This window comes from Phaseolus vulgaris, chromosome 8, assembly GCF_051622355.1.
Source record: "Phaseolus vulgaris cultivar YP4 chromosome 8, ASM5162235v1, whole genome shotgun sequence".
NCBI lineage: Eukaryota > Viridiplantae > Streptophyta > Magnoliopsida > Fabales > Fabaceae > Phaseolus > Phaseolus vulgaris.
The window spans coordinates 31,503,160-31,530,822 of NC_143505.1; the positions used below are offsets into that span (position 1 = coordinate 31,503,160).

Here is a 27,663-nt window from a genome sequence, read left to right on the forward strand (position 1 = left end):
TTGGAGCAATTTTGTGGTTGTTAACTTTACTTTCTGTCATGCTTTGGAAAAGTGAAGCTCAGTATGAACTACAAATACCAGTGGTAGAGGTCAAGCCTCAAGCAGCTAGTATTTTTGGTGTCTGGAGGAGCAGTTTTGCAGGAACGAGTTTAGTAACTACAGGGTGCAGGTTTAGGGGTGTCTTAGGGGCATGTTTTAGTTCAGATGAAAAATTCTTTGTGCTGATTCAAACCCCTATGGTGTTCTGGGAAGGAGCTGATGCAATTTTGAAACACAAATCATGTGTTTGTCATGTCTAAATGAGAATATCTTATCAGTTGGAGGTTGTTGTGGAGGTAGGATCGGTACAATGTGAAGTATAGAAGAGGTGGTTTTGAAGAGTGGATGCTTTTATCAACCTTTTTCAAAAAATTCTGGTTTGGTGTGTTGCTGTCAGAATATCAATACTTTCTGCTTTTGGTATCTTGGAAACTGATTATGGTGAATTGCTTTCTCTTCCATCCAGTTTTGAGGCCACCAGAATTGTGCTTTACTATTTGATAATGGTCATTTGTCTAGCTAAATGGCACTTTGTTGGAAAGTGCGCTTTTTCTCATAGTAGCTTTTTAGGATATGTTCATGCATTGTTCAGCAGGTTTTGTGAGCCTCGAATGTGCTATCTGGTATTCAAGAATCAAATTTGATGTATACGGGGATGGGACACCCTGAAGTGCCCATTTTAATTTTATGAATTCTTTGCTGATAATAAAAGATCAAATTTTATTTTCATATATGCAGTGCTAAGATAAATGTATGAGACGGTGTACGTATTAACATGTTAGACGATCTAACAATGTTAAATGTCTAAGACTTTCTCACTGTACTAAATGTGTTAGACTATCTCAGAAGTGTTAAACATGATAAATACTCTTATATGTTAAACTCTATAGACAGCCTCACAATTCTAAAAGTTTTAAACACTCTAGCCTTTATTTTCGCGATAGATGAACTTTCTGAATTTAATTCTTTTGTTTTGAAAAATATTTCTAAGCTCTTCAATATTTTAATCCTTGACAAAAATAGTAACAATCATGATTAATCACTTGAATCAAAGATATGCTTCAACATTTAAAATTATACAAGGGTGGAAAGTTTTCAAATTCCATCATCCACTTTCTCTTGAGAAGGATTTGTCCTCATATCTACATTGTTTTTTCAGGACAACAACCTTATTATCATTTAGATTCATGTTTTTCCTCCAAGATCAAATATCATCCTATAAAAGCAACAAATAGTAAAATAAACAATATATGTACAAAAATAAAAATATAAGGCAGGGCCTTTCTTCCAAGGTCAATGTAAGACAAGACCTTTCTTCCAAGGTCAATGTAAGACAAGACCTTTTTTCAAGGAAAATGTACCCCTTTCCGGTTGAAAGATAGATATAAAGTACCCCAAGGAGTACTTTTATTTTAATCTTTATTTTTCTGCTTTTCTACCTTATGAAGTTGCCTAATATTTTGATCTTGTTTCATTTCAGATAATTATTCACAAGGTTTTTCTCTAGACGAATTTATGTCGGGTTCAAATCTAGACAGAGGTTTTTCTTCAAAAAAACTCCTCACATAATTTTTCTAAAGAAGAAGAATTTATGTAAATGTCAAGTTCAACTCCAGAAAAAGGATTTTCCTTTATTTTTTTTCTTTTGTCTCTTCTTTCCTACATCTTTCCTTCTTTAAAAGCTTGTAATTTTTCCCTAAATTGTTTTTCTCTTCTAACATGTTCTTTTTCTCTAAATTATTTTTCTCTTGTAATATTCTTTTTCTCCATTTATAAATTTTCTTCATTTTTTTGCAAGCTCTTATCTCTTCTTTTTACCTTAAAATTCAAAGTTTATCATCAATAATGGAAGTTTAACATCTCTTTCTTTCAAATTTTCCCCTTTCCTTTTATGAAATTTAGCATCCAAAAGTGTGAAACATTTTTCTAAAGATCCTAAGTTACTTACTCTATGGTTAGAAGTATGCCTAGACATCTTAAGTTTTGTATTAAAAGATTTTTCAAAAGAAGAAAAATGAGTTTAGCACACAAGGTAAATTCCCAAGAAAGAGAGGTGGGGTCACAGTGGACAATTTTAAGTACCAAATCTTTTATGGCTAGAACCTATCCCAATACACTTCACAAATCTCTTTCGAACGAAAACTTCTTTAACACAAACAAAGAGTTTTCTAAAAAAAGAAACTAAAAGAAAATCTTAAAAACTAAGAATTTAAATTGCAAAAATTAAACTAGACGACTCGTAATGGTGAGGCTTGTTAGCACATATGAACCTTCAAGACACACTCACAGTCTAAAAGTGTTTATCTAATAAGCAAGTTAAAGAAAACGGATAACTTCTAAGAGATGGAAGAACATCAAAGGCTCTTCCAAGATACCTAAAGAAAAGATAATGGCCAAATTACAAAAATTGAAATATCACAAAAATTTTAAAAAAAAATCTTCAAAATTATTTTTTCTCCCTCACAAGTGTTTCTCTCCAAGTCTCTACTTGTTTGTCCTCCAAAGGTGGGTACTCCTTGCAAAGTCCTTTGTTTTCTCTTAGGACTTAACTCAATTTTCACAAAGAACAAATCTAAGATATATTTCATTTCAATAGGTCAATAATAAAAACAGTAAAAACTCATTTTGGAGAGTCAAACTCAAAGAAGATTAGAAATAACAAACACAAAGATTATCTAAAACTTAAAACAAACAAAAAATAAAGATAATAAAAGAAAATAAACAATCAAAAAATAAACACCTAAAGCCAGACACTACAATGAATTATAAAATTAAAATAAATAATGACCAAATTTCTGATGAGACCCAGAATGTTGTTGGCCCAATATGGATTGGCCCAATTGCTTCACTACAGCCAATTAAATTCTGCTGCCACGTTTTATTCCAATTAAAATTTCTTCAATTGTAAACTGCCTGAGCTTTTGTTTTAGGATAAAACAAACTCACATTTCACTGTACACCAATTCCATTGATCAAAGAATTCTATTCAACAAGCCATGGACCCCACGGTAAATCAAATGCTTGTTTCAATTTTATCAATGAAATACTCCAAATCAACAATTGGTCCTACTGTGGAATGGCCAAATTCCAGCAGCTCACAAAACAACTTCCACCAATTCCAGCTGCACCAAGATATGCACGTAGTAGTCATCAATCAAATTTAAAGTGCCATTCAATTGCCAATTCACCAATTTCATTGGGTCCCAAAGCTTTGCCTTCTACCTTTAATATTTCACTTTCCTCAGAAATTAAAACTTCACTGCACCAAATCACTTGCACCAGCTGCTCACGGAAAAAATTTCAAATTCACATTCCAATGCTGCAATGAAACTCAACACGGTAATTTGAAACCAAATATTTGTAACAGAAACAGCAAAATTGAATCACAATATTCAGTAAAAATAACAGCCACCAAAACCAGTAAAACAATGTTAATTGACTCCAAATGAACTATCCAGTGTACGGCTTGGAGAAATATGCAACAATTCACCCACAGGTTCTGAAATTGTATGTCACTGTGTACTTAATTATTGTCAATTCTTGTTGAAACAGTTCAGCACCAATTCATGAGCAGCACTCTTATGAATTGCACCAGAAAATTCATTCACCGAAAATGCTTTAATTAAATTCGGTTCTGCACTGAAAAAGCTTCATGTTCTCATTTAATTTTTCACCAAACAGCACCACTTCTCGCTTCACTCAAAACTGCACTAAAAATTCATCGAATTAAAACCAGAATTAAATTTACTGATTTGTAATTGCGTCCACACAGCACCCCTTTCAGCAATTTCCAGCCAACGCCAAATTGAAATTGAAAACTGCACACCAACTGCTTGATGAAACGTTTAAGCCAATCTTGATTACCAAGATTGACCATTTGCAATGTGATATTTTTGGAGTTATTATTTTTTATAGATGCATGTTTCTCTTTAATATTCAAATTCATTGGGTCTGGTAGTGTGTTTAATGTTCAATGGTGAGGAACGAGCATTGATTGTCCATAGGGCATGAATGTTTGGAAGGCGATTTCATGTTTATGAACCCTATTCAACCAGCCATAGAATTCAATGGTGATAGAGCATGGAGCTCAGACTATGGTGGACTGTTCCATCTTAATGCAAAGGTAAGCCATAACAATGGCTTATTGCTCTAGATAACCATGAACGAGGAATCACCTTGGTTTAGCCAAAATAGAAACATGGATTTTGAATAAACATTGCATTTATAAATAATAGTAGCAAAATAAATTCACAAAGTTATTTCAATCCCAACTTATATTATTACTTCCTTGCTTTAGTGATTTGTCTAAACTTCACCTCTCAATCTAATATTTAGAAGTTTTATCATTACTAATAGTTAGTTTATTTATAAAAGTTATATGCAAACTATCTCCAACTTTCGTATCACTTCATCTTGAAAGATAATTATACTTTAATATCGTTAATTCTTTGTGGATACGACAATCCTCAACTGTACCACAATTGATTTGGTCTGCTTAATGAGTAAAAGAAGTGGCATTCAATTAAACTTAAATTGATTTAACATAATCCACCACCAAAACTCTACCTAATGAGTTGAGGGAATCACAAAACAGTGAGATCTTGTAAGTGACTACAATTGTATTCTCAAGTGATTTTGTGTAGAATTTAGATCCATGGTGAACATATAATGCATCGACAGGATCAAGGAAAATTTGTTCTTAAAACGAATTGAATATTGAGTTATTTGAAGAAGTACTTGTAAACATAACTAAAGTCCCCATCATCAGACTGAGGCTTCATGCACACTCGATCGCCCTTAGCACAAGGTTTGACCATAATGAACTCGACCATTGTGTTAGAATATACACTAAAAAACTATATAAACTCTTCCATCTTAACCTTTGAAGTAAAATCAAAGGCATAATAAGAAACCTTACCGAGTACCCAAGAGTATTTAGGGTCGAAGATCGGAAGGAATTTATCCTTCCTTGCCTTCTTGGACAAATTTGGCCCAGAGGCTTCTTCAACATCTTAAGAGGAGGCTTTTCTCCTAGTCAGGGGTGGCACTAGCCTTATTCTTCCCTAACATGGTGGTAGTGGCCACCATGACAATCGTCTTTGTCATGACAGGGATAACCTAAGGAACGATTTCCTCTAGAGCATCCCCTTCAATGGAAAATGTGTCGATACGACTCATGGAGAGATCTTCTTAACAACCTCTCTACTCACGAGAGGGTTATTCCTAAAGGAGGAGAAAAGATTAGAAAAAGAGGAAGTAGACATTGAACATACCTAGGAGGGATCAAACAACAAATGTAATAAGGAACAAAAGTGATTGAGGAAGAATTAAAGCAGGTCGCACACCAAGATAAGTAAGCAAGCAAAAGAAGATGAAGCAATTGTATTATGTTTAATTTTATATATCTTTTAAAATGTTTCATTTAAAATCCTAACATTTGAAAAGTAGTTTGAAGAGAGACAAACGCCAAAAATGAAGCATTACATCCACTTAGGACAATGTGTCCCCCGAGGTAGCTTTTTGGTGAAACGTCAACTACCAAACTAACGAGACACCTTGAAGCCATATAACTTGTCACTAGAAATTAAAAAAAAAAAAACCTCAGTAATATTCATGAGTTTTTTTTCCTCATTATGACATGTCATTATTACTATTTTAATTATCATTTAATGACAATAATTACCACCTTAATTGGCCTTTAACTATCTTAAGCTCAGACCAACGAGCTATATAAATGGTTGTGCAATCCAATCTGTGACTAGTCTTGAAAATACGACCCGCTTCTAAGAGCTCGACAAAGATGTAAATAGACTAAAATCCAAAAAGCTTGATTACCCTAAAATCAGTTCCCAAGCTTGGGATCTTATGTACTATCTAATACCAAAAAAATACTGGGTAGATAATACCCACTTGAGATAGTAGGAATTAACCACCTGCAAATCCGTATAACTCGGTTACACTGGAATAACTGACTTTCGTTGTCACTCCGATAATAGGTATCGGTTAACGAGATAGTTTAGTAGGACCAAAAGCCTATAAATACCATTTTAGGAAGTACTCAACCCATCTCATATACTCACTTGAATATTGTTATATCTCTCTAAAATTTTACTAACTTGAGTGTTGAAATTTTTTTTGCAGGTGAATCACCACTAAATCATTATCAAAGCTCGACAACCCTTCAATGAATAGATCATTCAACTCATACAACTCACACATTCATCTCACTTTTAGTAACACTAAATTACCATAGTAAAATTAAAAATTAAAATACTATCATAAAAATTTCATACCTTTAAAATATTTATATAATAAAAGTTAAATTTATAAAAATTAAAAGTGAGTTACCAATGTGATGGTACCATCACCGTCTTCATTAATATATTAAATGTATACTTGTTATATATTATATTACTATATTACATCATTATTTAAAGTACTTAACTATAATACAATATGAACAAGAATATATATTTAAAATTAAATAATGTAATATATATCTCATAACATATTTTATTAAAACAAACAAAATATTTAGACCAAAGATATATTTAAATTTAAATAAAAATATATATATTTTCTAAAATATTTTGTTAATATACTTTTTACGAAACCAATCATTTTGAATCTATTTAAGATAACTTTTTTTATATCATACACACACAAAATTATTTGTTAAATGTTTTTGTAATGGTAAATTGATGATTAATATTAGTACACGGGAAAAAACAACAATTGAGATAGATAAGAAACCTGATTATGATTATGCAATTATTAAATTACTTTCATTATTCTTCTATTGTAGGTTAGTTCTTTTCTCTTTTAGATAAAAAATTAGAGAAATACTTGAAATTTTGATTTTGTACCGACATCATAGAATTTAGGGTTCTTCGTCATCACTCCTAAAACATTATATTAGGTTTTCCAATAAAAGAAAGGGTGCTAAAAAATGTTTCACTGACCCATGATGGACGTCAATGCTCAAATTATAACATTCAAGAAACTCCCCCTACTGGGAAGTATATTTTATATTATAATAAGTCTTAATTGGTGAGTTATCCTTTGAAATTTGAACTAATATTATCTTAAAGTTTATTCTTCAAGCGACATCAAGTACCACAAACAAATATCTTTTTCTTTATTAGTAGTCTTATTAAATTTATATGTTAATGATTAATAGATTATATATGACTCTTTAGATAACTTGTGTTCCCTCTTAAAAAATTATTAGACCAACTAATTGTAGAATAGAAATATTGTTATTATTAAAAACTAAATTTTGTATTAAAAAGTTAAATTTTATATTACACAACTTACAACAAATAAATAACATTTAAAAAGTTCATAAAATATATATTTCAAATTTTACCTGTTAATATAAAATATGTATGTCGAATTTTACTAACATCTTATGATTTAGGGTTTAGGGTTCTTCATCATTCCTCCTGAAACATTATATTAGGTTTTCCAATAAAAGAAAGAGTGTTCAAAAATGTTTCGCTGACCCATGATGGACGTCAATGCTCAAACTATAACATTCAGGAAACTCCCTACTGAGGAGTGTATTTTATATTATAAGCCTTAGTTACTTATCTATTATCCTTTGAAATTTAAACTAATATTATCTTAAAGTTTGTTCTTCAACCGATATCAAATACCACAAACAGATATCTCCTTATCTATTGCTAAGATTTTGAGTAGTCTTATTAAATTTCTATGTTAATGATTTATAGATTATATACGACTTTTTAGATAACTTGTATTCACACTTAAAAAAATATATTAAACCAACTAACAGTAGAATAGAAATATTGTTATTATTAAAAAATAAATTTTGTATTAAAAGGTTAAATTTTATAGTACACAACTTACAACAAATAAATAACATTTAAAAAGTTCATAAAATATATATTTCAAATTTTACGAATTTTATTTCCAAATGTATAGTCAAGAATATAAATTTTTAAAGAATAAAATTAAAATTTCAAATTTTATGGAGAGCATCAAAATATAGGGTTACAAAATGCCATTACCTTTGTGTAATTTTCTTTTAATGAAACATCTTTTATAAAATTAGAATTAAAAAATAATATCCGAATTAAATTCTTCTATCAACATATATAATTTGTAATCTCTAAAAAGAGTAATCGTTTTGTAGCTTCAATCCATTCAAATTAAAAATGTTTAGAAGTTGTTGGACAAAATAAAAAACCATTAATTTATTTAATTTTTTATCATAAATTTGTTTTCTATTTCAATCACAACAAATTAATTTTCGATCAGAAATTCATTGCCCAAAAACTATTTATTCGAGGATCTGCTAAAAGGTCTGTTGTGCATATCTATCCCCTTCATGCAGCATGTGCAAAAGACACACCTCCCCATCACTTTAGAAGATCAACTGAATATCACCCGTAATATTGCTATAAGTGTGGGATGATGGTAAGCATTCAGTATAAGATTTAAGAGAGCTTTTCAATTTCACATCTTTTGCGCAAATTCTCCCCATTTAGTTGTGAAACCGGAGAAGTCAGAGTCCAACGCTGCACAGTTAGTGACAAAAAGGAGAACAGTTCTCAATGGACACAGCGCTGTTTGCATATTAGTACATTTAAATCAGTAATATAACCGACATAGCTATAAAAATCAATGAAATCTACAACACCTAGAGTTTTGAGGTTCAGTGTGGCCAGTTGAACATACCCTCAAACCATTTGGAGAATCTTAGATTGGGTAATGAATTGGATACCATATACTCACACTTAATATGGTTCCTTAAATTTTTCATTTTTTTAGTGAGAAAGAAGACTCATAATACACAGGGAAAATGGCCCAAGAATGGTCAAGTGCAGTATGTACGAGGTGAATGCATCTTGGTGGCTCAACTAATGCTACTCAGACAACTCTATTTTACAAACCAAAAAATAATAAACTGGCCAGGTATAAACATGGAACCAGTCAACATCAAACACCTTATCAAGAATCAAAACCAATCAAATAATATATCACAGGTCCCATGAGGTGTAAACGTCTTCCTGCCAATCATCATCTGAATCTGCTATATCCTACTCAATATGAGAATTCATGACCCCGAAGAGAAATATATTTCTTCACCCATATGGCTATGTCCTCAGCACAAACCTGGGCCTGAGGGCTTTTGAGAAGGACATCAAGCGTTGCAAATTCATGTACAGCATCCTTATACTCAAGAACAGGTGCATCCACATTCACCTTCCGGAGCTCCTCTGAGTATGCAATGGCACGATCCCTCATCCAGTCATGTTCGGCCACAACTGTCAATGTTGGAGGCATCAACTTTAAAGGAGGACCTCGGTCCGGGACAAGGGGATTAGCAGCTGGATGGTCCAAACTAAATTCCTCCTCAGGTAGGAAGAGTTTCCATGAAAGCGTACACATGGCCTTGTCATAAAAGTAAGAGTTTGCCAACTTTATTTCAGACCGTGTGGGAACACTTCCTACGAAAAATGGATACATTAGAACCTGCGCTACCACCTTGACAGGGTCCAGAAGTTTGCCTCCTTCCACCGCTTTACGAGCTACGTAGTCTGCAATATTGGCACCACAACTTGATCCAAGAAGAACACATCTGTTTCAACATTAAAAAAAACAAATATTAACTGAAAATGGTGAAATACATTACTCCATGAGGACTATCTGACAGCTGGAACCAAAGGAAGCATATCAGGAAGAAATTAGTGTGACCAACAATACAAAAGAACATTTATGAATTTGTTAACTCCCAATGCACACATGCAAGTGCCCTTGTAGAGGAGATTCTTAGTTACTCTCAGAATTACAGCACTCCACTCAGAATGTAACAATTGGAAATGGAGCCATATAACCGTACAAATAAAAGCCACTGCGTAAAAAATGAAATATTACCAAATTATATATGAATTGTTATAAAGCTACCTAGAGTATTACATAGAGAGAATATTAGAATTTTCCCTTTAACCGTATCATCTTTAACGATGGTCAAATATTCCTTCTGATCAGTTCTGATTATTATTTGAAAAGAACTATTTTGAAGAAACAAAATTATGATATTTGATTATAAATATTGTCAAAGATTCCATAACCAAGCTTCATCATTTAATATTGGGATTTATCAGAAGAAGATACATAATCGTTTAGTGTAGAAGAAATGGTTTAGATCGGGTGGCCACAACTGAAAGATTAGTTTAGAAGAGTGTCTTAGTGCATGAGGCTTCCATCATTGTAGGAAAACGGAAATCCAATACTGACAATAACAAACCATCAGAAGGCAAGAAAGAACAAAAGAAATTTTAGGAGAAAAACATCCATAAAATTTTGCTTAAGCGATACATGTCTACAAGTCCAATTCTAACAAAACAAAAGTCTCCCTCTAATTCCTTTAACAGTTGTGCAGAATGACTGGTTTCAGCCAACAAGTAACCTCTCCATAATATGAATACTTGTCATGCCATCATCAGGCATCACCTTGTCACCTCTCTTTCAATGTGTTGTACTTTTCATAATACGTATTATAAGTGACCTATGGACACATAATGCTTAACATAAACGTACAAACAATATTAGAGAAATTCATTCTCTCTAGTATGTTTCAGCCAACCAGATCTATAAGTTTGTAACCGGAATGTGCACCAAAATGTGATTTACGCACAACTAAAGTTAGATATAGACCACATTTGAGATGGAAATTCGGGAATTATTGAATCGGTAAAAAAAGTTAACAGCTATTTTCCCCAAATCTAAAACTTCCATACAATGTGACCTTGTCAAATATATCAAACATTGTCACAAGAAAACTCTCATCTTGAGTCCTAGATTTTATCCAAGCATATATAATTTATGATTCAGATGAATCAAATCCATTGCCACTGAGTAATTAACATAAAATTTGGAGTTCAGCTTAAACTAGTCCCTACCTACTTTCATTAGAAAACTCTCCCTCCCCAATTCAGGATCCTTGACCTACCTGATTCACTATCTCTATACAAAAGAGGCAATGGAAATGTTTACACACACACTAAACAACAACAAAATGCAGTCCAATAACAAGTCAAGAACAAGGACCATGAAAGATCAAATTTCAACCTAAATTCATAAATCATTGATCAGACAACCATTAACTCCACATAATAGTAACCAAATAAATAAAACACAATCATCATGAAATAGTAACAACCTTGAAGGATCAGCGTGAGCAGCCAGCCAAGGCTCAACCACAGAAGCCCCAAAGGAATCAACAATATGCTTATGAGCATCCGATTTCTTGAACTCCCCACCACCATTACCACCACCATGCCCTCCACTCCTCCCACCTCCCATCGACCTGCTACATTCCGCCAAATTCGCCTGCTTCGCCAGCCAATTCAGCACCTTCACGCCGTCCTCAAACGCCGCCGGGTACCGGTTCTCCGGTGCCAGCCGGTACCCCACCGCAATCACTATCACATCACATAACTCCGTGATCCGCCGGCAAAAAACATCGTTCGCCGCCGAATCGCTCCCTCCGCTAACCCACCCCCCGCCGTGGAACTGCAGGACCACGGGCAGCCTCCGCCGCTCCCCCTTCGCCCCCGCCGGCGGCGAGTAACCCCTGTACGCACCGTCTGTCATCAGGTTCAAACCCTCCACGCTGGAGCCCCCTCCGCAGCTGTTGCTCCGGCGCTCCTCTAGGAGCGGCGGCCCGTAGCTCTTCCTGCGTGCAATCGAATCGAGGCGCGCGGATCGAGGCTGAGGCTGAGGCTCGTGATTGGGGCGATTATTAGGTTTGGAATGTAGCTCGGGAGCGGTGAGGGCCGATTCGGGGAGGAAGATTCGGATGGAGAGAGAGGTTAAGGGGTCGATGTGGATGTCTTTGGTGGCGACGCCGTCGGCGAAGGAGGGATTAGCGGCGGCGACAGACTCTTCGGGTCGGGTGGTAATACCAAACGGGTCGGAGTGTTGGGAAGAGGTTTGGATCCGGTTCTGCAAACGGTGCTTCAAGAGGAACTTGAAGAACACGCTGTAGAGCTTGACAGCCACACTTGGCATTTCTCTCTCACCACTACTTCCTCCACTGTAACACTCTCTCTTCCTTTCTCAATTTCTTTCTAATTCTTCCAAAAATTATTTCTATGTTTCGCTGAACCTTCAAAATGCGAATTTTGTTTGAGATTGGGATCGATTATGGTTTATGGGGCAAGAAAATTTATGATTCTGTGACGGTGGTTGAGTTGGATGAAGGGTCTCTTGGTGATTGCAAAGGATACATACATACACATACGTGCAGCTCTACGCCCCTCGCTGAAAACTGCTTATGTTTTCCGTGACTTTTCTTTCTAGTGTTCCCATTTTTTGGACTTTTTCTCTTTTTACCATTTTTATTCAGCAATCCTACTTTGAACTTTATTCATTCTCATCATCCAACTTATAATCTTATTATGTTTCTAGATTAATATAGCTTTTCAAACCCATCAAATTTATTTTACCAATATATACATGCTATCTTTAAATAATATCAAAAAACATAAATTCTAACAATTATTTAAATATAACACAACGTACACATATGATTTAATTCTCCTATAACACTATTTATACTTTTATTTTCTTATACCATTTTAAAATTAAAAAAATAAATAAATTAATAAATTTTAAAAAATTAATAATTTTAATTTTGAATACATTAAAAAAAATATTTGTAACTATTAAAATAGTTAGAAATATAATTAATAAATAAAGAAATAAGTTTTTACAAAATAAAAATAAAAAAGTAATAAATTAAAAATGTTTAGTTTAAATTTTTTTTAAGAATGAAGAAAATAAAACATTAAACCCTACAACAACATAAAATTTAAATCTATAAACAAAAATTAGTATTTATTTTTATTATTATTGATGACATAATCATGTTAATTTCAAATAAAAAATACAGAACATAATTATAAAAAAAACCAAAGTCAATTAGTATTAATTAGTAATGGACACAAATAATATTGAAGTGTCTATCCTAAATGTAAAATCCTAAAAAAAAAACTAATGCAAATGCTACACTTAATACTTAAAAATGAGAAGAAAAAAATGCAAAAATAAATAAATGTAGAAAATAAAAACAACAACAATAAAAATAAAATAAAAACAGAAATAAATAAAGAATGGCAGAAAAAAATAATAACTTAAAACATAAAATATATAAAATAAAGACAAAACAAAATAAAATAAAGATAAAATATATAAAAATCAAAACAAGATAAAAATAAAAGATATAGGGCGATATTAAAAAAAGTATATCTTGAACATAAAAAAGGAAAATAAATTAGAGATGATCATTCATTTAATATTTTATTCAATGGTACATTAAATAGTTTGTACAAAATGAAACATAATTAATGACGAGAAGTAAACGATCTAATAATGTTGGACACATTTTTTCTTGTGTCCTCATGTTTGACAATATAAACATTTTTTGTTCGACCATGTTGTTCTCTTATCTCCATATCAATCCTTATGTTTATAGATTTAACTTTTATGTTGTTGTAAGGTTTAATTTTTTATTTTCTTCATTCTTACAAAAAAAAGTAAACTAAACATTTTTAATTTATTAATCTTTTATTTTTATTTAATAAAAAATAATTTCTTTATTATTAATAATTAAAAATATTTATTTTTTAATGCATTCAAAATTAAAATTATTACTTTTTTTAATTTATTTACTTTATTTTATTTTTACTTTTGAAGTGGTGCTAGATAGAGAAGTAAAAACAAAAGAGTGTTAGATAGGAAAATAAAAACAAAATGGTGCTGAAAAAATAAAAGTGTAAATAATGATATATGAGGAATTGAGTATATATATATAAATTTCAATTATCAAGTTTAATATAAATAATTTTATAATAACTTGCAAAAATACGGTTAGGTGCCATGAATTCAATAAAGAAAAGGGACAAAAAAATCATCAATTATCTCTATAAAAAAAGTTAAAGGATTTAGATTTTGAAAATATAATGGTTTTAAAGAATTGAAAAATAAATAAATAAAATATATATATATATATATATATATATATATATCCTTCTTATTTAAAACATACTTATAATTTTTAAACTATGTTTTAACACTAACGAAAACACAAGCCCCTTACAATTCATATTACTTTTATATTTCAATTATTATTTATACATTTTATTAATATATGTATTTTTTAATTTTCATTTATATTCATAGAAAACTTTAAACAAATTAATAGACCTAACCTAAACCAATCCATTATTAATTAAGTTTATTTAAAAAATTATGCACAAACCGAATTCATACCCAAGGCCCAAACTACACTATGAAAAATGTAGATTTTATATCCAAAACTTATATATGTGTTTAGTCCCGTTAATTTGATTCCAGTTCTTAACTCTTTTTCTACTTTTAGTCTCTCCAATAGCCACTACTATTCATCTCGGTATGAGATTTCAAGGGACGTATTGAATAAAAGGTCAATAGACCATTTCAAATGATGTCAACAATATTTTGTAATATAATCGTAACATTTCACACTTTTTGACAAGTTTGAAGAAATGTCAAATCAATGTTAATTATTTATTTTAAAATTAATATTAGGAACTAAAAAAGTAGTGATTTTAATATTTGGAAGGATGAAAATTAGAGAAAAATATTTTGCAATGATTAAGAGAAAACTCTTACATTTTACAAGGAATAAAATTAATTGATCACCAAAATTTTAAGGATAAAAAATAAAAATTTATTTTATGAAAATTATTCCAATCTTAAATTTGTTAGCATAGTATCATTAGGGATAATTAGGATATTTGTCGGTCTTGTTTCAATACGTCTAATATAGTCTGACATCACTTAATGTTAATTATTTATCTTAAATTTAATGTTAGGGATTAAAAAAGTAGTTGTACATCCCGACCCAAATTCGTGAAATATCGTCTTGGCCCAAAACATATGAATATCTCTCTGGCCCAAATATGTGTCTATGGCTCATAACAAAGTAAAATGATCGGTGGACGAGTTTGCAAAAAGACCCACATTTACTTCCTAGCATAATCTCTTGAAATTAACCAAGATATCAGATATTTTCTTTAAAAATCATACGGATTTATCACCACGTAATAAACTTAAAATTGCACAAGTATATCATATTTTGTCAATCAATCTTATTATCACACAATTTACATAATTCTTTGATATTTGATTTTATTACATGATACTTCAATTTTATTAAATGATACTCTGATTTTATTACATGTTACTCTGATTTCGTTACATGATACTCTGATTTTATTATATAATACGTTGATTTTATTACATGATATTATCCTTAAATCTAATTATCCCTCACGAAGGCTATTGAAAGTCAATATTAGTTGTTTAGGCCTATGGAGACTTATAAATAAGCCACCACACTCAAGGAGTAGATTTAACTCATATTTTGACACTATACTCACTTTATACACTAATGGGTGACCAACTGGAAAGACTCGTAATGGGCCTCTGAAAAGGGTCATGGCTAGAAGATTGGAAGAAGAAGGAGCTCAGAAGACTCTCTTTTTGGAGAGAAGTAATTATTGTTTGCTCTTCCAAATTCTCTAGTTTTGTAAAAATTGTACAAAGTAGATAAACTTAATTTTGGGCTTGTATTTGGGCCATTTTTCATGAGTCGTGTATTGGCCAATTAGAGTAGGGTGTAAATAGGAAAAGAGAGTTCAACTAGAGTTACAATTGGGCCTCCTTGGACCCAATGCAACTTTAGTCCATCTAGGGTACATAAATAAATGACTAAAGTGCAAATAGAAAGCATGGAATGACATGGAAGGTATGAAGGTTCACATGTCATCCCCTCAATGGAGAGGATTTCCACCAACTAAGAATGGTCACTTGTCAACCTCTAATTTAAGAGGATTTACTCCAATGAGAGAAAGTTTATTGTCATCATGGGAATGAAGAGAATTTTATCCAATTGGAGTAGAACACTCGTGAAGTTAGGAGTGAAGTGTTTTTAGGGTTAAAAATTGTACATTAATTGCCCTAAGCACTATAAATATAAGTGTTAGTCATCTTATAAGTTTAACTTAGAATTGATAAGGAAATGATGCCTAAGTTTGTGCACAATTTGTCTTCTTTGCTCACTCTTTGTTAGCACTAGTTTTGTGTCTAACTTATAATCACTTAGGAGTTGACCTCACCTCTTATAAGTCTCTATATTGACCAACCAAATTCATCTTCACCATTCAATTTTATTCATCCATTTAACCCACTTAATGCATTCATCAAACCGCAACATATCAAAAATTACAAAAAGCTACGTGGATTTATGCTCTCACTGGCTTGAGCGTCGGAGAATTTTCAGTAGGTGGAACCCCCTCCTCTCCTTATATTCAATCCAGAAAGATTATGATCCGGTGATCATCTCGGAAGTCACCCAACTTTATCTTGGCTAGAACATTTGACACCCAAAGTGGGGCGTGTAAAACTAGTCATACTTTCACAAACCCACCGTGGGTTAAGACTTATGAGAGATAAAATGGCTAAAAGTATAAAGCAAATATTTTTTTTTTCCTCTGATGATGATTATCAATTATTAATTTTTTTAGAAGTTACGTTGTTTCAATGCTTTCTATTTGTCTTATTTTTTTTAGTACAATTGTTCCTTCTATGTTAACTTTATTTTGGTATGCCTAGTCATAATTTTGAAATGTATATCATTTATAAAATGAAATGTAACAAAATAGAAAGGTTGTGACTCACTTGTTGGAAATGAATTGCTTGTATTTTTATTACCACATGATTTTGCATATTAAAAAAAATATTTTTGGCAAGAAAAAGGAGGTGAAAATAGACCAACTTCTTTATCATTTCTTTTGCACTAAATTAAAATTTTTACCTTAGATTTTCTTTTAGTTAAATTTATACTGCTAATTTCATGATGAACAATTTATTTTGAAAGGCATGATACGACACTATTTTTCCTTGATTTTTTTTTTGATTTTTTTTCTCAATAGTTTTTAGTAAGGTTGTCTTCAATAAAATTGCATTTTCCATATTTTAGAATTTGTGTTTTACTTTTGGAAACATGTCGAAATAGTCAACTCGAATCTACTTCTTCAATAAAAAAAACTTAAATTTATTTTGATTGAAATTATATTTGAATCTATTTTTTTTACCAAAACAACTTGGATCCATTTCACTTGAAATGATATTCAGATATACTTTTTCGACCAAAAAAACTCAAATCTATTATGGTTGAAATGATATTTGAATCTACTTTTCCAACCAAAACAACTCATATTTATTCTGTTGAAATGATATTCGGATCTATTTTTCCGATCAAAACAACTTAGATCTATTTTGGTTGAAATGGTATTTGGATATACTTTTCTGAACAAAACAACTCAAATATATATTCTATTTGAAATGATATTCAGATATACTTTTTCTACCAGAACAACTCAGATTATAGTTGAAATGATATTCGGATCTATTTTTCTGACCAAAACAACTCAGATATATTTTGGTTGAAATGATATTCGGATATACTTTTTTGACCAAAACAACTCAAATATATTGGGGTTGAAATCATATTTGGATTTACTTTTCTGACCATAATAACTCATCTATTCTGGTTGAAATGATATTTGGATCTACTTTTCCGGCCGAAAAAACTCATATTTTCTGATTGAAATGATATTCGAATATACTTTTCTAACCAAAACAACTCGGATCCATTCCAGTTGAAATAATATTTGAATCTACTTTTCCGACCAAAACAACTTGGATTCATTTCGATTGAAATGATATTCAGATCTACTTTTTCGACTATAATAACTCGGATCCATTCTAATTAAAATGATATTCAGATATAATTTTCCAACCAAAACAATTCATATCTATTCTGGTTGAAATGATATTCAAATCTACTTTTCTGACCAAAATAACTCAAATTCATTCCGTTTGAAATAATTTAGATCTACTTTTCCGACCAAGACAACTTGGATCTTCTATTGATTGAAATGATATTCGAATATACCTTTATGATCAACTCCGAATGAATTCATCAACTTACTCACATCTGTTTGCCAATCAAAATTAGGTTTATTTCCCTAACTTAACTATTTCACTTAAAGTAATCTTCTTCATTACAATTTGTACGCCGGACATATATAACATACAAATTAGTTTTAATTTTTGCCTACTAAGAACAATATTACTTTAACTTTCCCTTAGTTACTAAAGGTTAAAAAAAAGTTCAACTATTCTAAAGAATACAAATATGATTTATAATAAATGCACAACTGACAATTCATAAACCCAAAAATTAGAAACAACGAAAATAAAAAATATCTGAAGCAAATACATTACATTTCTAAATAAAAATATATAGTTAAAATAAAGAGAAAATTAGTCTTAGAGGTTCCTAACTATCCTTCCATCCACCACCACATTATAAGAGTTCAGTTTGGAGAAATCAATGGTAGGATGGATAATAACAACTTGCTTAACTATATCCTCAAAACTCACACCATAGAAACCAACTATCTCATTCTTTAAGCCTTCAACGGTCATGTTCCAGTTAACCTCCTTTTGAGTTAGCTTTCCTTCCTCAAACGAACTTCTTCGTCTCTTGACTTCATGTCTCTTTCTTGGTAATGAATCTAGAGGTAAAGGTCAACCTTCTTCTGAGCCCATCGGGTCGTCTCAGAATGGAGCCAACCAACCTCCATAACTTTGGCCTAAAGTCTCTCTACTTCCTTTTGGAGGTTGGATATGTGTTATTGTTGGTCGTTCATCATTTTTATATTCTTTTTTACTCTACTATTAACCAAACTCACCAAGGTAGTAACCTTACTGAGAAGATTCTCAGCATCACCACAAATAAAATCTACATTTGCATCTTGCAAACGAGAAACATCTACTTTCAAAAGGTTATGCGACGTGTTGTGTTTGAGCATGTAATATGAAGGATTTCAAAAGCTCGCCTTCACTCTCGAGTTGGATTCAGGATTCTGGTTCTTGGTCATTATTATTTCAACTTCATGAGCACACTTGTCTGAGTGAGAGTGGGCGGATGGAACGAGGTTCTCGACCCCCCTCTTCTTGATTCTCAAATTCGAGGCCATTTGTGCGCCCTTGTCGGAATGAAAGCGAACGTCACTCAAGCCAACCTCCCCAACAACCAGAGATGGTTTTGGAGTTTGGATCTCCTTGAGGTGTCATGCTAATTCCACCTTTAACAAATAAATAATTAGGTTCTCTACAAAAATAAAGTATCCACTTAGAACATTTAAAGGCGAACATAAACAACACACTATGCAAAAATCACTTAAAAATGGGTTATACCAATGTATGCTTTTAAATCTATGACTCAGAACTCATGATTAAGAATGGTGGGAGTATAAAATATTATATCCACTTTCAAATTTAGAATTCCGTCACGTTTTTGTTTTTATCTTCAAAAATTACAGATTAAATAAGGAAAGTGCATATAAACTATGGTCTCTATTCTTAAAAAATGTAAATGTGAGCTTGAGAGTACGAAACAAATATTAAAATCAAAACCTTTTCATTTTACCATAATTAAAAATATATTTAAGGTGAGTTTGTTTAAGCCTAAATTTTTTTTTTGGAAAAAGTGATAATTATTAAGTGATTCTTACAAAAGAAAGCATAAATCAATTATAAAAAATATTTTTCAATTAAAAGTGTTTCTCTTTGTTTTTTTTAAAAACAACTCGCATACCAATTTATTTGGATAAACTACTCTGAATAATTTATCAAAAGTAAGGTGTTTTTAATTTGTAATTTTCTCTTAAAGTAAACAAATATCTACAAGATTATAATAATTACTTTTCTATTAAAATAAGTGAGACCCATTACGTTCACGCATGTATTCTATAACTATAACTATAATCCTATTTTTTGAGTTCTTGAGAGTCACTGACTAGAATACAAATTCACAAGAACATCGATTCCACCCACCTCGTCCAGAGACATGGTTTGTTTTTCTTGGTTTTAATTGAACATTTTTAAGTTTCAAATTTTAATTTTGAAGTATGAACATTTGGGATATTATTATTGTGCATGTTTGATTCCAGGCTACGCTTGCTGATTCTTTTCTCGCCGACCTCGATGAACTCTCTGATAACGAGGCTGAAATTCCGGTAAGCTTCTTCTTCTTCTTCTTCTTCTTCTTCATCATCTTTTTAATTTTTTACCTAACCTGCCAGGTTTGAAAGAATTCCGGAAAAGTTTTGTTACGAAGAAGGTGGTTGGTTCCTTTTGTTTCAGGAGGATAACGATGTCGATACTGCAGACATGGAAGAGGATGTTGATGGTGATCTGGCTGACCTAGAAAACCTCAACTATGATGACTTGGACAGTGTTTCCAAGTTGCAGAAAACCCAGAGGTACATTGGTATTATACAGGTTAGTTGCTCCTCATTTCTTTATGAGCGATTATAAATTGCCCACAGTCGAGCATTTAAATTGTGGACGCCGTCTCCTTGATATTACGCCAAATTTGGGACAGATGCTGTTGATGCAGCTACCATTGTGATATTGTTACAGTTGCAGACAGTCTAAAAACTTGATGTTGCAGCCAAAATCATGGTCACGTACTGTTGCTTAAAACCTTTCTCTCAGTTGTTGTTGGTGGGACCTCCAATATCATTACTACTATCGTTACAAATTAAAACCAGGCTTGTCTGTGAATGGCCATTGTTATTGCTATTGTTGTTGGGTGCTTTATTGACTTTCATAGAATCTAGAATCAGTTTGACTGAGCTGGGAATTAAGGTTTCTTTCATTGTTTTATGTTGTCATGGTGTTGTTCTGCCTTTTTAGTTTCATTTTTTTTTCTGATACCTAGGGTGTTTTATTTATTGAGGCATATATATTGACATGGGTCTCTGAACTATGTATAATGTTACTTTTTATTGCAGAAAGTGGAGGAGGCCCTGAAAATGGGGTCAGATGTCTCGACTCAGGGAGGGGATCTAGAAGATGATCCTGAATATCAATTGATTGTGGATTGCAATGCGCTGTCAGTTGACATTGAGAATGAAATTATTATAATCCACAATTTTATTCGTGAAAAGTTTCGATTAAAATTTCCTGAGCTTGAGTCATTGGTGCATCACCCAATCGATTATGCACGTGTTGTCAAGAAGATAGGAAATGAAATGGATTTGACTCTTGTTGATTTAGAAGGGCTTTTACCTTCAGCAATTATAATGGTTGTGTCTGTTACTGCTTCAACTACAACTGGCAAGCCTCTTCCAGAAGAAGTCCTTAGTAAGACAGTTGAGGCCTGTGATCGAGCACTTGTTCTTGATTCAGCAAAGAAGAAAGTTCTAGATTTTGTTGAGAGTAGAATGGGCTACATTGCACCTAATCTCTCTGCTATAGTTGGGAGTGCTGTTGCTGCTAAACTCATGGGCACAGCTGGTGGTCTGGCATCTCTAGCAAAAATGCCTGCTTGTAATGTTCAGCTTCTTGGTGCCAAGAAAAAGAATCTTGCTGGGTTCTCCACAGCAACATCTCAATTTCGTGTAGGTTACCTTGAGCAAACAGAGATATTTCAGACTACTCCTCCATCTCTAAGGATGCGAGCATGTCGACTCCTGGCTGCGAAGTCTACACTTGCAGCACGTGTAGATTCCATACGTGGGGATCCATCTGGAAACACTGGAAGGGCTTTCAAGGATGAGATTCACAAAAAAATTGAGAAGTGGCAGGAGCCCCCTCCTGCAAAGCAACCAAAACCACTTCCAGTTCCTGATTCTGAGCCTAAAAAGAAGAGAGGTGGTCGACGCCTAAGAAAGATGAAGGAAAGGTCAGCACAGTCTTAAATTTTTGTTTGTACTGGATTTTTAGGTTGCTGGTTGAAGGTATGCTGCCTTATTACTTTTCTTTTGTTTTTTAATTTATGACCTGTTGATTCTAATTACAGGTATGCAATAACAGACATGAGGAAGTTAGCAAATAGGATGCAGTTTGGAGTCTCAGAAGAGAGTTCATCAGGTAATCTTACCAGTTTGCTCGTCCAGATCTGATTTACATTTGCATAGCAATTTCTTTGCTTTTGATTTTTTAATTTGATACGTGAATTTATGTTTATTATATTTTGAAATATAGGGAATTAAGGATTATATAGATGAAATAAAAAGGAGAATGGGAAGTAATTAGACTTTGAATAATTAAGTTGTGATAGTGATACAAAACCCTATGATAAGAACCAATAATGATCACATAAGAAATGTGAAGGATTAGAGGGAAAAATAAGGGAGGGGATTGAAAAATATATTCACCTGCCAATGTAGTTAGTGGTAGTGGGAAAAAAGGAATGGGATATTCTGTTAGGCTATTAGTGAAAAAGAAGATTGAAGAGAAAAGTACGCAAGAATTGAGTTTGGAAATTGGTGGGCGACAGGACTTTCTCTATTTCTTTAGTCCAGTGTGTTCTGCTGTATTACAAATGAGAGATTCCAAATAGCTAGTTTTTTTCTATCTGTTTGTTATGGCAATTCTGATCTAATTCCTAACAATTATTAATCCAATTATACAAATGATTGATGCAGCGACTATCCGTGAATCACATGTTGATGAAATTCTGATGTTTTTTAATTCAAAATTTCTAAACAGACAGAGTATGAAGGCATCCCGAGGTTGGGCATGGAAATAGTGAAACTGAAAAATAAGGTGAAAATTAGAAAATAGCTTGAAATAGAATTTTGTGAGTTTGGTACTTGAGATCAATGTTGTGAAACTCAAGGATTGGAAAAGGGGATAAAAAATCGTAACTCGAGAATGGTAACCCAACTCGTAAGAGTTACGAGTATATGAAAAATTATATTCATTAAAATGTCCATCAATTAAAAATAATATAGCTGATAGAAATAACTGATAGATACCAATAAAATAAGTCTTAAGTAGGAAGATCCCATTCACAACAGAACTAAGGTTCATAATTCATAAAATCTTCATGCATAAAACAACTAATAAATTCATAAATGTTTAATACAAACAAACTATCCAAGGAAATCCTTCATATTGAAAGCAGGATAATCATCCTCCTCCTCCACATGATCTTTATTTTCATTAATGTCATCTCCATGACCTTCATCATTATCAAAAATTGGAGGAACCTCCCAGTCATCCATAGGTGCAACACCACCACCACTAGCATCTTCATCTTCAGCTAAGATGTCTTCATCTTAAATAATTATAAAACAAATTTGAATTCTTACACTCTCTAAAGCACACCAATTACGCTCACAACCGGATAAACTACAAGTCAAACTCAATATTTTAATTGCAAATCTTTGTAACTCTGGATGTTCATCACCATATGATTCCCACTGTTGTGATGGATTTTTGGTTTTGAGTGCATGTTAAGGTATTATTCTCAATATCTTTAGGTGCATGGGAAGAGCACCCCCTCATGCAATTCAAATTGTATTTCCAAAATCCCTTATCCAATATCAAATTTTCAAGAAATTCCCCATCTCTGGTCTTTACAAACTGACTAGATTGCCACTCCTTGGATGTGAACATCTCAATAAGTGATCATTTATTTTCATTTAAGCATCTCATAGTCAAATAAGAAGTGGCAAAACGAGTATTGGATAGTCTTATCAAATTTGTCCCTTTAGTAAATTTGTGCAACAAGGAAATAAGACTAGATGTGTATTGAAATTTTCTTAACATCTCAAAATCTTCCAATATTAAATCAATGTAGTAGGCTGCACAATGTGTCCAATAAAACTGTCTCATTTGCATTAACAATTCTACAACTGCTTTGTAATTTGCTGTATTATCGGTTACAATTTGGATCACACAACTGTCTTACATATGTGAAAAGCTTCAATAGGGTTCAAAATGACAATAGTCCCCTTAGGACTATTTACTAGAAAATTCACTATAGTCCTTCTCCTATTAATCTATCCATATGTCATTATTGTGCATGTTTTTCTTTCAAAACAATTTTTCTTCTTCCAAGATCAAATCGACACCGGTTGCTTCCAATATTTCACCCTAATTTCATGATACGATTCAATGAGGATCATCGCGTACTCGCTCAAATCAACACCTCCTCCTATCCATTATCCACATTAGCTTGTGGTGTCCTCCATACTTGTAGGATTGTGCGAGTTTAACAATATTGCTTGAGATATTGAGAAGAAAAGGCTGAGTTGCTCACTTTGGCACTTAGGTGTATATAAATTATTTATATATTTTATATACATATATGCATAAATATATACTTATGTACATACTTGCATGCATACATAGATACATAAATATGAACACACACAAATACACACACATGTATACATATGTACACACACATATATATATATATATATGTGTGTGTGTGTGTGTGTACATACATATACATACATATCTATCAAAAAAGGAGCAATGAGTACACTAATAGAAAAGAAAGCAAAGGAGATTGTGCGTATAGATGGCAATAGGCTACAATTTAGAATGGGTAGAAAAAAGACAACTTCTTACAATTACAAAATGTACATATAATATATTATGTTATGTTTCAATCTAAAACTCCCTTTAGGCTTTGTTCAGATTGATGGTAGAGTGGAAAAGGAAAGAAATGAAGGGAAAGTAAGTGAAAAGTGAGAGGAAAATTTGTAGTAGATGTGATAGAATAAATTTGGTTGTATATTAACATATTTAGAAAATAATTTATAAAATAAAATTTTAAAAATAATTTAATGTAAAAAATAAATTTTCAAAAATGTAAATTAAAGGTAATATAAAATTTAAATTAATAAACAAAATTATTATAAAATTTTAGTAAATAAAAAATTATATTTCATAATAAAAATATATTAAAATAAACTATCAAATTTAAATAGATTTATTTTATTTTATATATTATTTTAATTATTTATTTAAAACATAATTAGAAATAACATGTTAACATAAATAATTGATTATGGTTTTATCCATTATTGATTATATATGTGACTTCATCTCAAATCTTCTCATTTTTCATAATTATTCTATCTCGTTTTTGGTTCTTTTTGTTTATTTCTTTGTACACAGTATATGCATGCATATCCATAGTTTGAAACAAGTAGGCTATTAAGCTGGAGCATATGTATTATATGGAATTGAATTTGATACCCTCTCATAGACTTTGTCAGGACATTTGCAAGTTGGTAATTTAAGTTGAAAAATTTAGTGGATATTTCCTTGGCCAACAACTTCTGTTGAATAAAATGACATTTAATTCCTAGATGTTTGGTTCTTTGATTGAAAATTGGGTTAGAGGAAAAGTGAAGAACTTCCTAGTTGTCACAATATAACTTCATTTGTTGAATATCACAAAATCTTGACTCTTGAAGAAGTTGTTTAATCCATATCTATTCACAAGTGACTATGGCCATTGCTTTGGATTTTGCATCTGCACTACCGTGCAACATTCTTTTTTTTACTCTTCCAATCCAAGAGATAATATTACCACGAATGGATATATATACCCAATAGTAGATCTCCTGTCTATTGGATATCCTGCCTGATCAACATTATAATACCTTGAGATTTGTCCCTTTATCCTCGTACAATAGACCTTGAGCTATAGTCTCTTAATATACCTTAGAATAATAGGGATCACAACATTCTAATAATGGGGAGCTTGCATAAATTGACTAACAACATCGATTGCAAAAGAAATAATAGATCTTGTGATTGCAAGATAAATGAGTTTTTCCATAAGTCTTCTATATTTCTCTGCATTAGAATATGGTTCACACTATTCTGCCATTGACTCCTGATTTGGACCTATAGGACTATCCATTGGTCTGCAACTAGTTATGCTTGTTTCCTCCAAATACTTAAAACATACTTCCTCTGTTAGATATTATTAGATATAATTAGATATTATTAGATATAATTAGATATTATTTGATATTATGAGATATTATAGATATTGTTAGATATCTCATATTTATGTAATGGGCTTAGCCCATATGTTTCTTTTTCCTATATAAACATAACCCTATGTGTTCAATATACACAAGGGATTTACCCTATTCTTTCTTTTCCTTTAATATGGTATCAGAGCCATTTCGAGTCTATCCTAGCGAGTATTTGTTGGGCTTATCGTGCCACCCGCTATCGGGCCACTATCGGACCACCCATAATATATAGTCCCACGCACGAGCTTCTATCTATCACTCTCGGCGTGAGGGGGGTGTGTTGGAGATCCCACATCGACTAGAGATGAGAGCCTTTCATTGTATATAAGTGGGTGCAAACCTCAACCCTATGAGCCGGTTTTATGGGGTTGAGTTAGGCTTAAAGTCCACTCCTTCGTAATATGGTATCAGAGCTGGTCCTGATGGTACTATTGATCGTCTCAAAGCTCGTCTTGTGGCTAAGGGTTATACCCAAATATTTGGTTTAGACTATGGTGATACTTTTTCTCCAGTAGCAAAGATGGCCTCTGTTCGCTTATTCATAGCTATGGCTGCTCTTCAACAATGGCCTCTTTATCAACTGGATGTTAAAAATGCTTTTCTTAATGGGGATTTGCAGGAAGAAATTTATATGGAGCAACCTCCCGGTTTTGTTGCTCAGGGGGAGTCTTCTGGATTGGTATGTCGTCTTCGCAAATCCTTATATGGCCTCAAGCAGTCTCCTAGGGCTTGGTTTGGAAAATTTAGCAATGTTGTTCAACAATTTGGTATGACTCGCAGTGAAGGCGATCATTCAGTTTTTTATCGTCACTCGAGTGCTGGGTGTATCTATCTTGTAGTATATGTTGATGACATTGTTCTTACAGGCAGTGATCACCATGGCATCTCACAAGTAAAACAACACCTTTGTCAACACTTTCAGACCAAAGATCTTGGCAAACTCAGATATTTCTTGGGGATTGAGGTAGCACAATCCAATACTGGTATTGTTATCTCTCAAAGAAAATACGCATTAGATATTTTGGAGGAAATTGGGTTGATGAATTCGAAATCTGTTGATACTCCCATGGATCCCAACGTCAAGCTTCTACCCAATCAGGGGGAGCCTCTTTCAGATCCTGAGAAGTACAGGAGATTAGTTGGAAGATTGAACTATCTCACTGTTACTCGTCCTGATATTTCCTTTGCAGTCAGTGTGGTGAGTCAATTTCTTAATTCTCCATGTGAAGATCATTGGAATGCAGTCATTCGTATAGTGAAGTACATTAAAGGCTCTCCTGGAAAAGGTTTGTTATATGGTCATAATAACCATACTAAAGTCGTTTGTTATTCAGATGCTGATTGGGCAGGATCTCCATCTGATAGAAGGTCAACTTCTGGTTATTGTGTCTCCATTGGTGATAACTTGATCTCTTGGAAGAGCAAGAAACAAAGTGTTGTGGCAAGATCTAGTGCAGAAGCAGAATATAGAGCTATGGCCTCGGCTACTTGTGAGCTTATTTGGCTTAAACAGTTACTTAAAGAATTGCAATTTGGAGAGGTTACTCAAATGACACTGATATGTGATAATCAGGCTGCTCTTCATATTAGCTCAAATCCAGTTTTTCATGAATGGACAAAACATATTGAGATTGATTGCCATTTCATTCGAGAAAAGATTATATCAGGAGATATC

At 32.5% G+C, this 27,663-nt stretch overlaps 2 protein-coding genes across 7 annotated transcripts in view; one reads left to right on the forward strand and one right to left on the reverse strand.

Moving 5' to 3' along the window:
• Positions 1-8,767: 8,767 nt before the first annotated feature.
• LOC137823523 (alpha/beta-Hydrolases superfamily protein) lies at positions 8,768-12,430 on the reverse strand. Its single transcript, XM_068628710.2, has 2 exons — positions 11,231-12,430; positions 8,768-9,646 (listed from the first exon to the last, which is right to left on the reverse strand). The coding sequence occupies exons 1-2, from the start codon at positions 12,079-12,081 to the stop codon at positions 9,109-9,111; spliced, it is 1,389 nt and encodes a 462-aa protein (XP_068484811.1). The 5' UTR covers positions 12,082-12,430; the 3' UTR covers positions 8,768-9,108.
• A 7,489-nt stretch (positions 12,431-19,919) lies between these two features.
• LOC137823522 (U4/U6 small nuclear ribonucleoprotein Prp31 homolog) overlaps positions 19,920-27,663 on the forward strand; it is a 34,303-nt gene continuing 26,559 nt past the window's right edge. For 4 of the 6 annotated variants that reach the window (XM_068628700.2, XM_068628699.2, XM_090293983.1 and 1 more), the window contains exons 1-5: positions 19,920-20,038; positions 20,139-20,204; positions 20,271-20,469; positions 20,985-21,877; positions 21,995-22,065. In XM_068628700.2, coding sequence (XP_068484801.2) covers positions 20,173-20,204; positions 20,271-20,469; positions 20,985-21,877; positions 21,995-22,065 — 1,195 coding nt within the window. In that variant the 5' untranslated portion in view covers positions 19,920-20,038; positions 20,139-20,172. Of the gene's footprint in view, positions 20,039-20,138; positions 20,205-20,270; positions 20,470-20,984; positions 21,878-21,994; positions 22,066-27,663 lie in introns of those variants that run through there. The other 2 variants (XM_068628698.2, XM_068628705.2) reach the window with 2 other exon arrangements.